Raw genomic sequence first — 12,986 nt, 5'->3', positions numbered from 1 at the left:
TTGACCTCTTTACCTAACAATATCTCGATCCAGTAGAATAAGCCCGAATTAAACCGTCTAGAAAATCTCTCAACTGCTGCGGGTCGTGGTGGTGTTGAGTCCATCAGGGTTCTCACCACCAACATTCACCAACCAAGTGGAGAGAGATCATGTCAGAGAACAAGGGTTCAGTACCTGAAGGACTTATCAAAACCGTTCCAACCTTGTTTACAAGCTTACTTTTGCTAGTGTCGAATCGGGACTCGTCGTTGATGCAGCTCATCGTCCGCATCAACCGTCTTGGCTTGGTTGCCTGTGTTGGTCAATCAGGGTTTGCACTCACTTGAGATGCCCTGAGTGGTCAGACTATGCAGATTCTTTATCCTCTGTGCCTATACAGTATTGGATCCTTTGTTCAAGAAAGGGCTATCCAGGTTATAGGCCCCACGGTTCACAAGTCTGCCAAGCAGTCGAAAAAGAGTTTCACTGACAAACGAGGACCTTGATGTTCTCAGAAGCTCTCGGCCGGTTATTTCTTTTTTGCCCCCCCACGCACTGACAGTTCTTTCCCTACCTTACAGCACGATGAGTAGTACATAATCCCTCTCAAACCACCAACTTGGTCAAGTCAAGCAAGAGCTACATGCCATTATCAACATCAACACTCACCATGGCTCGCCTCAAAACCTTCTTCGAGGGCCGCAAGGCCACTGCCCTCGTCGGTGCTCTTTTTTTCGTTGTAGCTGTCTCGGCCGCTGCCCCTGGCGCTGCTGTCAAAAGACAAGCGACAAAGACAGACATGGACTTCAAGTCTTTGACGGGTTGTCATATGCATGGACCTACCCAGTAAGACCCTATGTATGTCCAAGTCACTCTAATGCAATTCGCTAACGAAAACAGGTTCTGCATGGCCGGATCTGACGAGTATCAGATTGTCGCAGACTCGGGGGCAACAACTACTCAAGATCCTCCATCTTCGTATACAGACTGTCACAACCACGGTTCAGACACGTACGTCGCCCATCGCTCTTCGCCAGTACCATGACAGCTAACCTTTCTAGATACTGCATGAACCCCAGCGGTGGAGAAGTTCAAGTCCTGGGCGAAAACGCTAGCCCAGCCCAGACAACTGCCAAAGAAACTGCCTCCGCAAAGGCCGAAAAGATCACTGCCGTGTCCGATTGCCACATGCACGAGACATCTCTGTAAGTCACTACCATTAAACTTCAAAGGGTCCAAGATGTTAATGCTAGAAACAGGTATTGCATGGGTCCTAGCTCTTCAGAATACTATGTCCAGACCACCATCACCAACACAGAGGAGTATCCAGCTCAACTCACGAGCTGCCACAGTCATGGCGAAGAGACGTGGGTACCTACCGCCAGATCAATGCGTTCAAAGCTAACTGTCTACCTAGATACTGCATGTCTGACGATGGCGAAGCGCCCATCCTCGCCGCTGAGGACGTCGAATCTGGCCAAGCAGACCCCGACGAGGAACACTGCCATTTCCACGCTGGTGTAGAGTATGTCGCTCCCTTTTCCTTTCACCCCCAGCATCACTAATCCTCTATAGACACTGTGTCGGCGGTAGCAACGGTTCAGAAGGTGGTTCACGATCATGCACCCGTACCGACAGAGACTACAACATCGGCATCCGAATCGGCATGCTCTTTGCCGTCCTCGTCGCATCGTCCCTGGGTGTATACGGGCCCATCCTGCTGTCGCGCTTCACATCTGTACAGTCCAACATCGTCCTTACCATCCTCAAGCAGTTCGGTACTGGAGTCATCATCTCTACTGCCTTTGTCCACGTATGACTCTCTTCGTTATCGTGGGAAACAATGACTAACACTGTCTAGTTGTTCACCCATGCACAAATGATGTTCGGCAACGAATGTTTAGGCACACTTCTCTACGAGGCTACAACGGCTGCTATTGTTATGGCCGGTCTCTTTATATCCTTCTTGATCGAGTTCATTGTCTATCGCGCCATGCGATGGCAGGCAAGCAAGAAATCCGAAACCGACTCTATATCCCTCTCCCCTAAAGCTGTGGAGAAGGCTGAGATGGCCAATATTAGCATCATGGAGGCCGGTATCATCTTCCACTCTCTCCGTAAGTTTCTCACAGCTAGTCCCCTCATCGGTCCCCTACTAACATTGCCAGTCATCGGCATCACCCTTGTTGTGGCGGGCGATTCTTTCTTCATCACCCTTTCGATCGTAATCATCTTCCACCAACTCTTCGAAGGTATCGCCCTCGGTACAAGGATCGCATCTTTGGGCTACGGTCAAATGCCTCTCGCTCTAGGCCACAGTCACTCACACTCCCCCGCACCTTCGGTGGAACGAACTGGAATATCCACCGTACCTCTCTGGAAGAAGCTCGTCCTAGCCTCTGGCTTCGCTGTCATCACGCCTATCGGAATGGCCATCGGCATTGGTGTTTTGAACGTCTTTAACGGCAACGATCCTTCTACGCTCATCGCTATCGGTACGCTGGATGCTTTCTCCGCGGGTATCCTCGTTTGGGTCGGCCTGGTGGAGATGTGGGCGCAGGATTGGATGATGGGTGGTGAACTTAGTGATGCTGGTCCTTGGACCACCGCTCTGGCTATGCTTGGTCTGGTCTGCGGTATGGTCTTGATGAGTGTGCTTGGAAAGTGGGCTTAGACAGTGCATCATTGACAAACAGGGTGAAGATGAAGGGCTTGATGGTTTTGAGATGATGGTGTGGAAATTCATCACGAATATGTTTTCAGTGGTAGCCTATTACATTATATTATATATAGACCATAATGATAAAGAATTCGTTTCTTTTTCACTTTGAACACAAGTCAATTGAACCCAGCCTAGCATACACGTAGTAAAGAACGACCCAGTCAATCCCTCCTTCAAACACCAAGAGCCTAACTCAACTTCCGGCGCGCATCCTGGATCCTCTTGGACAAGCTCCCAATGTTGAAGAAGATTCCAATGACAGTCTCACTCACCCATCGAGGCAAGCAACTCAACAGCCACACCTTGGTAGCCATACCGCCAGCATAGAACCAATCCGGAGTCCCTCCAATCAAGCCACCCAAGTAGCCCTCACCCTTCAAAGCCGCCGTAACAAGCTTCTTGGCATAAATCTCGGTCGGCATAGTCGCCGTGCGCTGACTAAACGTCAAGCGCTGCTGGAAGAAATCCTCGATGGGCTTGTACATGGAGTTCTGCGGGAGAGATCTGTGGGTGCGGCTGGCAATGTTGGAGCGCACAGTGCCGGTGACAGCGTTCATGACGCGCACGTTGAAGGGCTTCAGCTCGAGTCGAAGCGCGCGGGACCAGACGTTGATGGCGCCCTTGGAGGAGGAGTAGATGGCGCCAAAGATGTAGGGTACAAGGGTTGATGTGCTGGAGATGTTGATGATCAGACCACGTGCTTCGATGAGCAGGGGCGCAAAGATTTGGACCATGGACATGGGGCCGAAGACATTGACTTCGTATGTGGCGCGCACATCGTCAAGGTCCATGTCCAGAGCGGGGATAGTATGAGTTCGACCACTGTGAGGAGAGTTAGCTAGGGGTCAATTGATGGGGAGAGAAGACATACGCATTGTTGACGAGGATATCAAGACGACCTCCAGTCAGTTCGGCGACCTGGTTTTTGCAAGCTTCAATGCTCTTTGGGTCTGTGACTTCGAGAGGGAAGCAGCTCATGCCAGGGCCCTCGAGATCCTTGATCATGTCGGTGTTTCGCACCGTCGCAATGACATGGCAGCCTTTTAAACATTAGCTATGCTACTCAATCTTCACCAGTCAGACTTACCTTGGCGGTTAAACTCCTTTGCAAGAGAATGTCCAATACCTCCAGGCGAGCATCTACTCTTATCAGTATCTGTCCACTCAACAGTTTTTCTGCGCTTGGGTCTTCTTACCCTGTAATGAGAACGAAAGTCTTTTTCTCGGCCATTTTGCTGGATTTCAACGGTATGCCACAGATGTTGAATGTTCGAAACCTGGATTAATGAGTGTTTTTATCAGTGGTTGAAGATAAGGGAAGCTCAATGAGGAGAATATATACCTTCACAAGTTATCATGGGCGCATCCGCGGGGGCCGACCGAGGCCCGTTGAATATGCACTAGCCTCATTCAGCCACAAGCCACATTCTGTATTTACAGAGTACCCTGTACGGTAATTGTCTTTGAGTTTGTTAATGTCTTTGACATTCAACATAACGCGCGTTCTTGTAGTATCTATATCCCTGGATCCGTCTAGATCTATTTATACGAGACCACTTGACGTTGTTTTGGTCGCCGATGTATCACAAGCAACACGTGAAAGGGCTTGTTCGGCTCAACAATGCCTATGAAAATGTGTGAAACGATGTGGTCAATGCCAACGAGTCCGCGGATTGCTACTCAATTAAGCCATAACATCTGCGGCTATACACATGTTTCGCACTCCCAGGATATAGCTGTCTTATTTGTTCTACTTAGACAAGTCGAATGGTCGTCCACTCAGCCTTTAGCGTGATACTGTCTTCCGACTCTATACCAAGACGCTGCTTTACTCTCCACCCTTGCGCACACTCACGCAACTTCCGTTCAAAATCATCGCCGTTGATGGGAAGGTTCTTGAGAAAAGCGTTCATAACGGCCATAGTCTCCCGGTCCTTAATCGGGTCTTCTATGTCGTAATATCTGGTAAAGCTCCCGATGCGTACAAACTCTCTCGTCTTCCTGTCGGCTTGTGGTCTCTCCTGCACTACTAAACCCCTTATACTCACGTCATGGTGATAGATTCCTCCAAGTAACGGCATGACGAAGCACGTTGCAATGAAATTGTCGCATGGCTCGATGGGGACAGTGATGACTGATCGTTCATCGGAATGAAGCCGCGGGTACGGTAGTGGAAGGAGAAAGCCATCTGTGTACCAATTGAAACATCCATCCGTAGTTTGATAAACAGATTTCTCTAGGCTCTTTTTCACGTCTTTAGGACCTTCAAGTTCCAAGTATTTAGCTTGGATGAGGAGACAGGATATGTCCAGTGACGCCGATCTGGGTAGAGCAATTCGTTTTGATCTTGCACAAACACATACTGATCCAGAAAGCACTTCCAAGTACTACTAAAGGGACCATCTCGGGGGATTGTACGAGTGTCTCGGGGGCGAAGGAAGCCGTCAGGGGATTCCCAACATATACTGAAAGTGCAGAAGGCATTTGCGTATACTTCCGTCATAGTAGAGGCTTCGCGAAGGAAATCATCTGCTGAATCTTGGACAATGCAGAGGGAATCGATCCAAACATATCGGATGTCTAATTTACGGCAGAGAACGAAAACATCTTGGTAGTTGCGCGGTACGTCTTTGTCGTGTTGGCCTGTTTGGAACGAGATGCAATTGTCTCTTAGAAGCCGGGGCGTGTCGTCTGTCCAGCGATGCGACAATGCAACATATTTGGAAAAGCTCTGATTTTTCTTCGTTTCGATCAGGGACCATGTTTTGGAGTCATGACCATGGACATCGATAAGTCTGGTTGGTACGGTCGGGTAGTTCAAAGCACGCATTTTCACGATACAAGCATGGCTTTTAGAATGGCCTTCGTCACACTTGGAAAGCCACCCTTTGACAGTATTGAGTGTTGTTTCAGAACCCGTATGCTCTTCTAGTAGAGTCTTGGCTACTTGGTCTTCATTGGTTAGTTAGTCTTTTTACATCAGTGTTATTGGGCAAGATCACCTTCGAACTCTTGCTTCGTCGTTTTATTGTACGCCACATAAATGATTTGAGAATCCTTTATCTCCAAGGAGCATTTGAGCTCCAAAAGACCGGAATCATTAGTATAATGAGAACTGTTGTCGTACCACAAGAAGAATCCCTGGTGGACTTGGTCATGGTAAGAAGTGGTAGGTGAGTCCCTGATATGATGCCAGCTGACCCAACAGATGGGACAATGACGGTCAAGTGAATCGCAGAATGACTCCCAGGATGGTCCTACTCCTTGCATGGAGTCCGAATGTGCAAAACCACCGCCTCTGGCAAGGCATACACAGCTTTAATAGTAGGTAGGTATTCGCTGGTTGTCTGATGCTGATGCGCAGTTGGCCGGTCCCCCCCGTCAGTAAACCAACGAGTATGCGGCTTCCATGAGACTGATGATATAATTTGGACCAATAAGAATCTGATATCGCGGAGGTTATTGTCACATCTCATATTACCGCTCGGTATTAGATGACAAAGTTGTGATGTTATGGAAGCGCGACTCCAGACGCGTCTGACAAGTACCTATTGAAGAAACTTGAGAAACGAGGTGGAGGAGAGAAGGGAGAGGGGGAAGGACATGGTAGGGGGGACAAGACACAGGGAAAGCGCCACCATTACTATCGCAGCGAACAAACACCAAAGCAATATGGAAAGAAATTGAAATATGTACGCTAAATGCCAGCCGATGGTCATGTACCGCAGATATGTATACAGTCATCCCAAAACTCCGAGGTCATTACCTCAATCTAGTTATCCAACCCAGCCCATTCGATCATTAAATCCCCCCCCCCCCAATTTTACCGGTGCATCTCTCCATGTGGTCGAAACGGCGTCCCAGGCTGTGTCTGCGGCGAAACCATAGCAGCATCACCAGCCGAGGAACCCAATCCTGCTCTGCTGAGCTCATCGCTAGCACGGTTGTTGTTGTTGTTGTTGTGGTCGATAGGCGTTGAACCAAGCATCTCAATAGCTCCTGAAGAAGTACCGTCCATCTCGAATATAGGCGCCGGCGCAGCTACGAGGTTGTCGGGGGGTAGCTCCACGGGACCCGCGTGCTGCTTGGGTTGTGCGTAGTATCCCGATGTGTTCGGGTCGGGGGTCTGCCATCCGGATCCAGGCGTGGTGCCCCATGCGGCCTTGGGCTCCACAGGTGGGTAGGGTGAGTTGTTGGATTCGTAATTGGGGAGCATCGGGTGTGATTCTTCGACGTTCTTCTTGCGGCGTCGTAGGAGCAGCCAGATAGCCATGCCGACTACTGCTGCACCACCTGCTGCCGCGCCGACAGCAACACCGATTGTCGCGCCTGTTGAAAGTCCCGTGTCTTCATCTGCATTCGAAGCATCCGTCGTCGAAGAAGCCGCGGTACCAGACGTGGTAGCAGCAGTACTGGTCGCTGTGCCAGTCGCGCTCGTAGTCGTCTCTCCATCGTGTGCGGCCTGTTGAAAGTCCTTTTTCGTCGTCTTCATGGGCGTGTCGGAGTTGCTGCAGGCCTCATTCATCATATCGTACGTCTTGTCAACGTCGTTGGGCGAGTCCTGTCCAATGCAGCGCGCAGAGCCGAGGATGAAGTCATTGTTGTAATTGCCCAGACCACATAGACAGTAGTTTATCTCCTTCGCGTCGGCGCCGGTGCACGAGGCATCGTCGGCGTTCTTGTAAAGACATTTTTGTGCGCCGGGTGGGTAGAAGCTAAAGTCGTTCTTGATAGCCAGCGCGGGCGAGAGGAGGAGCGCTAATGTGAACCAGCGCGACGCCATGATGGAAAAGAAAGGTTTAATTTTAAATTCGATTGGTTGTTAACGATGGTGGGAAATAAGAGTTGACAGCTTTCGTTGGTGGTTGTTGTTGTTGTTATTATTGACTGGGAATCGGCCCCTTTGCTGACGGGACCAAGCAAACAACTGTGTCGGTCGGTAAATCCGGTTTCAGCTATCCAGCCACGAAATGAAACAATCGGTGAAAGCTCAATCATGCAAATAACCGTTTTTAATAAAATAAAAATAGTCCACCTCTCGATAAAAGCGAATGACTGGAAGGAAAAAAGCGAGTGATGTTGGTTGATTATTAGGTTGGTGATGATGATGCAGGCGTATCTGGAGAAGAATGAAACAAGAAACAAAAAAAAAAGAGAGGGAGGGAAAAAAGCAAGAAACACTTCCCTGGGGGGGTTAATGGGAATTATTAGTGGCTACTACTACAGCGATCATGACGGAATTAGCAGTACATACCTAATAGCAATGCGTGTCTAATTTAATTAACTTGGATGATCCTTTCGTCAGCGCCAGTCCTCAAAAAGTAAAGAGAGAGAGCCTCCAGTCCCATCAGGATCGACTCGCCCCCGTAATGGCGCAGCAAACATCGATCCAACTCAACACTGATTGGATATAATGATACTAATTATAGGTGGATCTGGCATATGTGGCTGGGCATTCTAGGGTAAGATCTTAGAAAGACACAGACGCAAATAAACATTCTGTCTCGCAGGAAGAGGGACACTCAGTCATGTACATGAAACGGATATAACTCAATCATGTAGATAATCTTCACAGCCCTACAGACCAACAAGGCTTGGTAGGAGCCTTTACACCTTTAAATCTCCGACCATGTTGTTTTGTCTCATACAACTTCATGGTGTTAGCCTTACTTGGACAAGATGGCCACCTAGGACACGGTCTAACCACTCTGCAATACTGCCAACACATGATGCACAGACTCGAATCATTCGTATAAGGGTATCATTCATTCATTATCGTTCCCCAATTTTAAATACAAAATCCCCATATCTCACATCATCATGAACCGTAAATTCTGGACCCCAACCTCCTCCTCACAACCGTCCAAACACCTTGGCAAAAATCTCTCTCGCCTTCAAAAGATTCAACAAGCATAACCTTTCATTATCCAAATGGGCAGAATCACTAGACTGCCCACAAGGAAGATGAGCTGCTGGTGCTCCGAATTCCTTCTCTAAAAACCGAATCGCAGGGATGGATCCACCCTCGCGGATATAAAGCGGCTTGCGCGGCTTACCCATCTTGGTCTTGACAGAAAGGATCTCTTCCTCCTTTGACTTGTCTACGCCGTCGGTTTTATCGGGCGTGGCGTCTCCAGATGAAGAAGACGTCTCAAAGCAATCCTCCCACGTTTCCAAGATGGCCTTTTCCAGCGTTTGGAAGATGGCGTTGGTGGGATCACCAAGCCACGGCTCCGCTCGGTTGTCCACGTTGATAGTGAGTTTGTTCTGCGACTCGAGTTGCGAAAACTCTTCTTCGAGGAATTTCGTCAGCGCTTCAATCACGACGTCCACCTCTTGGCCTGGTACTACTCGTAAACTGATATGAGAGCTGGCATGACTGCTGACAAGACTCCCGTCAGGACCCGAAACCTTGTATCTGTGGAGCGTAAGATTGGGTTCACGCCAGCGCGCCATAAGCGACTGCTTCAGCCTCTCCTCAGGTCCCTTTTCGGGATTGCTGCGGATCAGAATCCTGGCGATATCATCATATCGGGCATCTTCTTCTGGTGTAACGGGGAGGATCCCATCGTAGAAGCCAGGAATCTGCACCTGGTTGCCAGGTCCCTTGAGTTTGCCAAGGATCTGTGTCAGGTCGGAGAGAGGCTCATTCATCATGTAGGAACCATCCACGCCCGAGTGGATGTCTGGACGAGGCGCATCGACGCAGACAGTTGTGTGCAACACACCACGGAGACCATACGTTAGGCAGGGAACTTCGTCGTCGAGCCAATAACTGTTGGCGAGCAGGATGTAGTCCACCTCACCGATGAGCTCCTTGTTCTTCTTGACAGCCTCTTCAAAGCCAAGCGATCCAAACTCTTCCTCGCCTTCAATCAGAAAGACAACATCGTTCTCCAACTGTTGGTTCTCCATCAGATCAGTCACCGCATATAAAGCAGCGATGATAGGACCCTTGTTGTCGCTGACTCCGCGGCCATACAAGTAGCCGTTGGTTCCCTGCATGGTGAATGGATCTGTCTCCCACTTCCCCTTGCGGCTATCAGCGGCGACAACATCGTAGTGACCATAAAAGAGAATTCGTTTGCGGGTCTCAGCAGCCTCCTTCTTGGCAGAAAACCGAGCGTAGACGACTGGGTTGTGATGCTTCTCAGTGCTAAGCAACTCAACATGTCCACCTAGCCGCTTGAACAGCGCACCGAGGTATGTAGCTCCCTTGCGACAATCCTCCGCAAACTCGGGTCTCGAAGAGACGGTCTTGTATGATACGAAATCTCGTAGCGACGATAGAAGGAGGTTATCTGAATCTTGCGAGACTTCCTTCTCTTTGGTGCCGCACTTTTCGGTATCAATGGACCAGACAGAGATGTTGTCGTCGTTTGCGCCCGTGATGAAGTACTGCTTGTTCTTGTAGTTGGTCACAGCTGATGCAAGTACCTTGCCCTGGTGAGCTTCCCATCGAAGGAGACACTGGTATTTCTGGGGAACAGCACCAGACGCGGCATGCTGGTATTTTCCGTAGTGGGTTGTGCTGTATTTCTACAAAGAGTCAGTAAGGTAAGAATGATGAATCTGAATCGGTACTCACGCTGGCCCAACCATTAGTCGCGGCAGTCCACAGGTATCCCCAGCCCATTTGAATCGACATGATATCACAGTCGTGTGCCTTGATAACTCTCAATCGCTGCGCTGTATCGAGATCCCATAGCTCAACAATGCCATCGAGCTTGCCAGCGTACAAGAACGAGCTGTCAAGTGCCATAGACAGAACAGACTCGCCATCATCGACACCTAGTGTCATGATCTCCTGTATACCATCACCAAGCTCCTCATCGTCCTTCACCGTATGTCCCAGACTCCAAAGCTTGATTGTACCATCACCCGCACCAGAGATCAAAACATCATCATCAGTGCCAACGTCAACTGTCGGACCCTTGGCCATGAGCATGCAGTATACGTAGCCGTAGTGCGCAAAGTTCTTGACGCAGCCGGCGTGCATCTCGAGGACATTATGGGCTTTGGGGATCAATCCCCATCGATCGTCGTTGCGTCGGGGTGTACTCGCGCCGCCACCAACGGCCTTGGAGTCGAAGAAGCGGTGATTTCGGCGGTCGGGGTGCTGTTGGGATTCGGGGGACACGCGAGCGGTAACGTCGTTGAGGCCAACCCATTGGATAGTAGCGTTCTGTGCACCGATATATAGCGTCTCATGTTGAGGACTATACGCTGTGCAAAAGATATCACCGACGTCGTAGGAGCCGTAAATCTCGTAGAGTCGAGTCAAGGTCTTAGGGTCCCAAACGTTGATGATGGGATCTCCAGCACTCGAGAACAAAAGAGAGGCATCAGGTGATAGCGAAAGCGAGAGAATGCTTCTCTTGTGCGCTTGGACACGGCGGACTTGTCGGAATGTTTCGAGAGACCATGCTACTATTTCACCGTCTTGTGTACCGGCGTAGATGGTTTCGTGCTGTGGACTAACGGCGAGAGCGAGAACGGTGCTTGCGTGGGATAGCGAGTGGACGAGGCCGGGACTCGTGGCAGGGTCTTCGGCAGCTTCGAGGGGCGAAAGAATCGGAGACGCTGGGCCGGGTGACATTATCGGCGATACCGTCCGTGAAGGCATGCTGAAGGATTCTGAGGGAGGTTGTCGTTAGATGGGAGGTGGAAGATGATATCAACAGAAAGGGAGGGGCAGAAACAGGGGTCCTGTCGGTGGTGTTGAGGCAAAAGCAGGCCGACTAATGGACAGTATGCCACAATAACAAGGTTCAGTTCAATACAGGAAGAATAGAAGATAGGCTTTGATCAAGATGCAAAAAGTACAATGTCGTGTCGAAGCCGAGACAAGGGTAGAGCCAACGAGCGGTAGCTTCAGTGCCGAGACCGCTCACAAATTTGGGTCCAGTATGACGCGATCGCGGCAGGTCTTAGTCCAGGGTCCATCCCTTTTTGTTTGCAGTGACACCAGCAAACAGACAGAGGTGAGAATGTTGGACCATTTTGTTTGAGCCTTGGCAGTTGACATCCCTTGCATCATGATTCTTCTTTACAGCTTGGGGTCTTCCAATTGCTGCTGGTTGAAAACTAGAGGTGCACGCTACAGCCTTCTGTCATGTATGTCTGCTCATTGGACGCCACTTGGTTCAGCCTTATAGAGCAACTGCGCCACAATTCAAGGGAAGCTACCTGGCACTAGCCTTCGGAGACTTATTCAAGGGCATTTGTAAGTCAACTCAACATTGTCTTTTCTGACGAGAGAAGGATACAGAATGTCAGACGTGAGACGGAATGGACTGGGAGACTGAAAGATGCTGAGAACCGTCCAAATGAACTTGTGATCGCTTGGCGCTGCACTCATTCGGCGATTAAACTCAATCGCCGTCCCAAGTTGGGCATGATGAAGAGAAAAGGACACGACAAGAAAGCAACACGACTGAGATGATCTCGAAAGACAAAAAGGAGAAGAGGTCAGCTCACCATAATCGGAAGTAATTGTTTCTCCAGATAATCGCTTCTCGTTCAGCAATATCTTTGCACATCCCTTGCAACCATCTCCATTCGACACTGAAGAATCAGAATACATGCTTGCTCAACTGGGGGCAGTCAACAGAGTAAAAATAGACAATAAATGTATTAAAGAAAAGAAGATAACAGAAAGACAGAGGTTAGAGAATAAATTAATATGAACTTCCAAGTAAGATAAGACATCTATCCCCTAGACTAGTTCTCCCCAACACAAACGACCACCGTACATATCTGCCTGCATCACGGGACATAGCTATACTGTTCCCCGTCAGCCCTGTACAACCTAAAGTGAGAGACGTGTACGAGAAACAGCATAAAGAGATGCGAAACCAAAGACATTTGGCCTCACCGATAGTTTAAGCCACCCCTGAATATGTAAAGTGATCTGCTGTTGTGTGTCTTGGTACTGGCGATATCGGGGGGCCGGGCTACCGGGGCGGACAAGGCGGACGGGGGACGGGGAGCTGAATTTGGTGGAGATGCATGGAGGGTTACAGTGGCCGATGCATCGGAGATCCTCGTCATGGGTTGTCACTGTTGAGGCTTGGCTGGTGATGTTTTAATGTTTATTTATTTTTATGTTTTTTTTTTATAGATTTATCTTGATGTTTTTGTATTCCCCATTTCATGACACTTTGTCTTCATATTCATCTCCTTCTTCAGCTCCAGCCCCCAATGCTTTAGGTTTGTACATGACGTCCCTGCGTTCCTCAATGCCCAATCGAGCCCCAACCTGGACCTCCAGCCGCTTCTGTAT

At 49.4% G+C, this 12,986-nt stretch overlaps 5 protein-coding genes across 5 annotated transcripts; 1 reads left to right on the top strand and 4 right to left on the bottom strand.

The window, feature by feature from the left end:
- Positions 1 to 649: 649 nt before the first annotated feature.
- Positions 650 to 2,653, top strand: FGSG_02248 (uncharacterized protein; the record flags this gene model as incomplete). The annotated part of the gene is made up of 8 exons (XM_011319844.1): positions 650 to 825; positions 880 to 990; positions 1,041 to 1,184; positions 1,239 to 1,346; positions 1,397 to 1,504; positions 1,555 to 1,786; positions 1,841 to 2,096; positions 2,232 to 2,653. 8 exons carry the CDS (start codon positions 650 to 652, stop codon positions 2,651 to 2,653), a joined length of 1,557 nt encoding a protein of 518 aa, XP_011318146.1.
- A 124-nt stretch (positions 2,654 to 2,777) lies between these two features.
- On the bottom strand, positions 2,778 to 4,011 carry FGSG_02247 (uncharacterized protein). Its single transcript, XM_011319843.1, has 4 exons — positions 3,898 to 4,011; positions 3,789 to 3,841; positions 3,573 to 3,741; positions 2,778 to 3,523 (listed from the first exon to the last, which is right to left on the bottom strand). The coding sequence occupies exons 1-4, from the start codon at positions 3,930 to 3,932 to the stop codon at positions 2,890 to 2,892; spliced, it is 891 nt and encodes a 296-aa protein (XP_011318145.1). The 5' UTR covers positions 3,933 to 4,011; the 3' UTR covers positions 2,778 to 2,889.
- Positions 4,012 to 4,455: 444 nt separating this feature from the next.
- FGSG_02246 (uncharacterized protein) lies at positions 4,456 to 5,859 on the bottom strand (the record flags this gene model as incomplete). Its single annotated transcript, XM_011319842.1, has 3 exons — positions 4,456 to 5,023; positions 5,065 to 5,653; positions 5,829 to 5,859. The coding sequence occupies 3 exons, from the start codon at positions 5,857 to 5,859 to the stop codon at positions 4,456 to 4,458; spliced, it is 1,188 nt and encodes a 395-aa protein (XP_011318144.1).
- Positions 5,860 to 6,524: 665 nt separating this feature from the next.
- FGSG_02245 (uncharacterized protein) lies at positions 6,525 to 7,484 on the bottom strand (the record flags this gene model as incomplete). Its single annotated transcript, XM_011319841.1, has 1 exon — positions 6,525 to 7,484. One exon carries the CDS (start codon positions 7,482 to 7,484, stop codon positions 6,525 to 6,527), a length of 960 nt encoding a protein of 319 aa, XP_011318143.1.
- Positions 7,485 to 8,554: 1,070 nt separating this feature from the next.
- FGSG_02244 (uncharacterized protein) lies at positions 8,555 to 11,327 on the bottom strand (the record flags this gene model as incomplete). Its single annotated transcript, XM_011319840.1, has 2 exons — positions 8,555 to 10,240; positions 10,290 to 11,327. The coding sequence occupies 2 exons, from the start codon at positions 11,325 to 11,327 to the stop codon at positions 8,555 to 8,557; spliced, it is 2,724 nt and encodes a 907-aa protein (XP_011318142.1).
- Between the last annotated feature and the right edge of the window lie 1,659 nt (positions 11,328 to 12,986).

This window comes from Fusarium graminearum, chromosome 1 (genome assembly GCF_000240135.3).
Source record: "Fusarium graminearum PH-1 chromosome 1, whole genome shotgun sequence".
Taxonomy (NCBI): domain Eukaryota; kingdom Fungi; phylum Ascomycota; class Sordariomycetes; order Hypocreales; family Nectriaceae; genus Fusarium; species Fusarium graminearum.
This window is presented reverse-complemented; position numbering and strand designations above follow the sequence as displayed.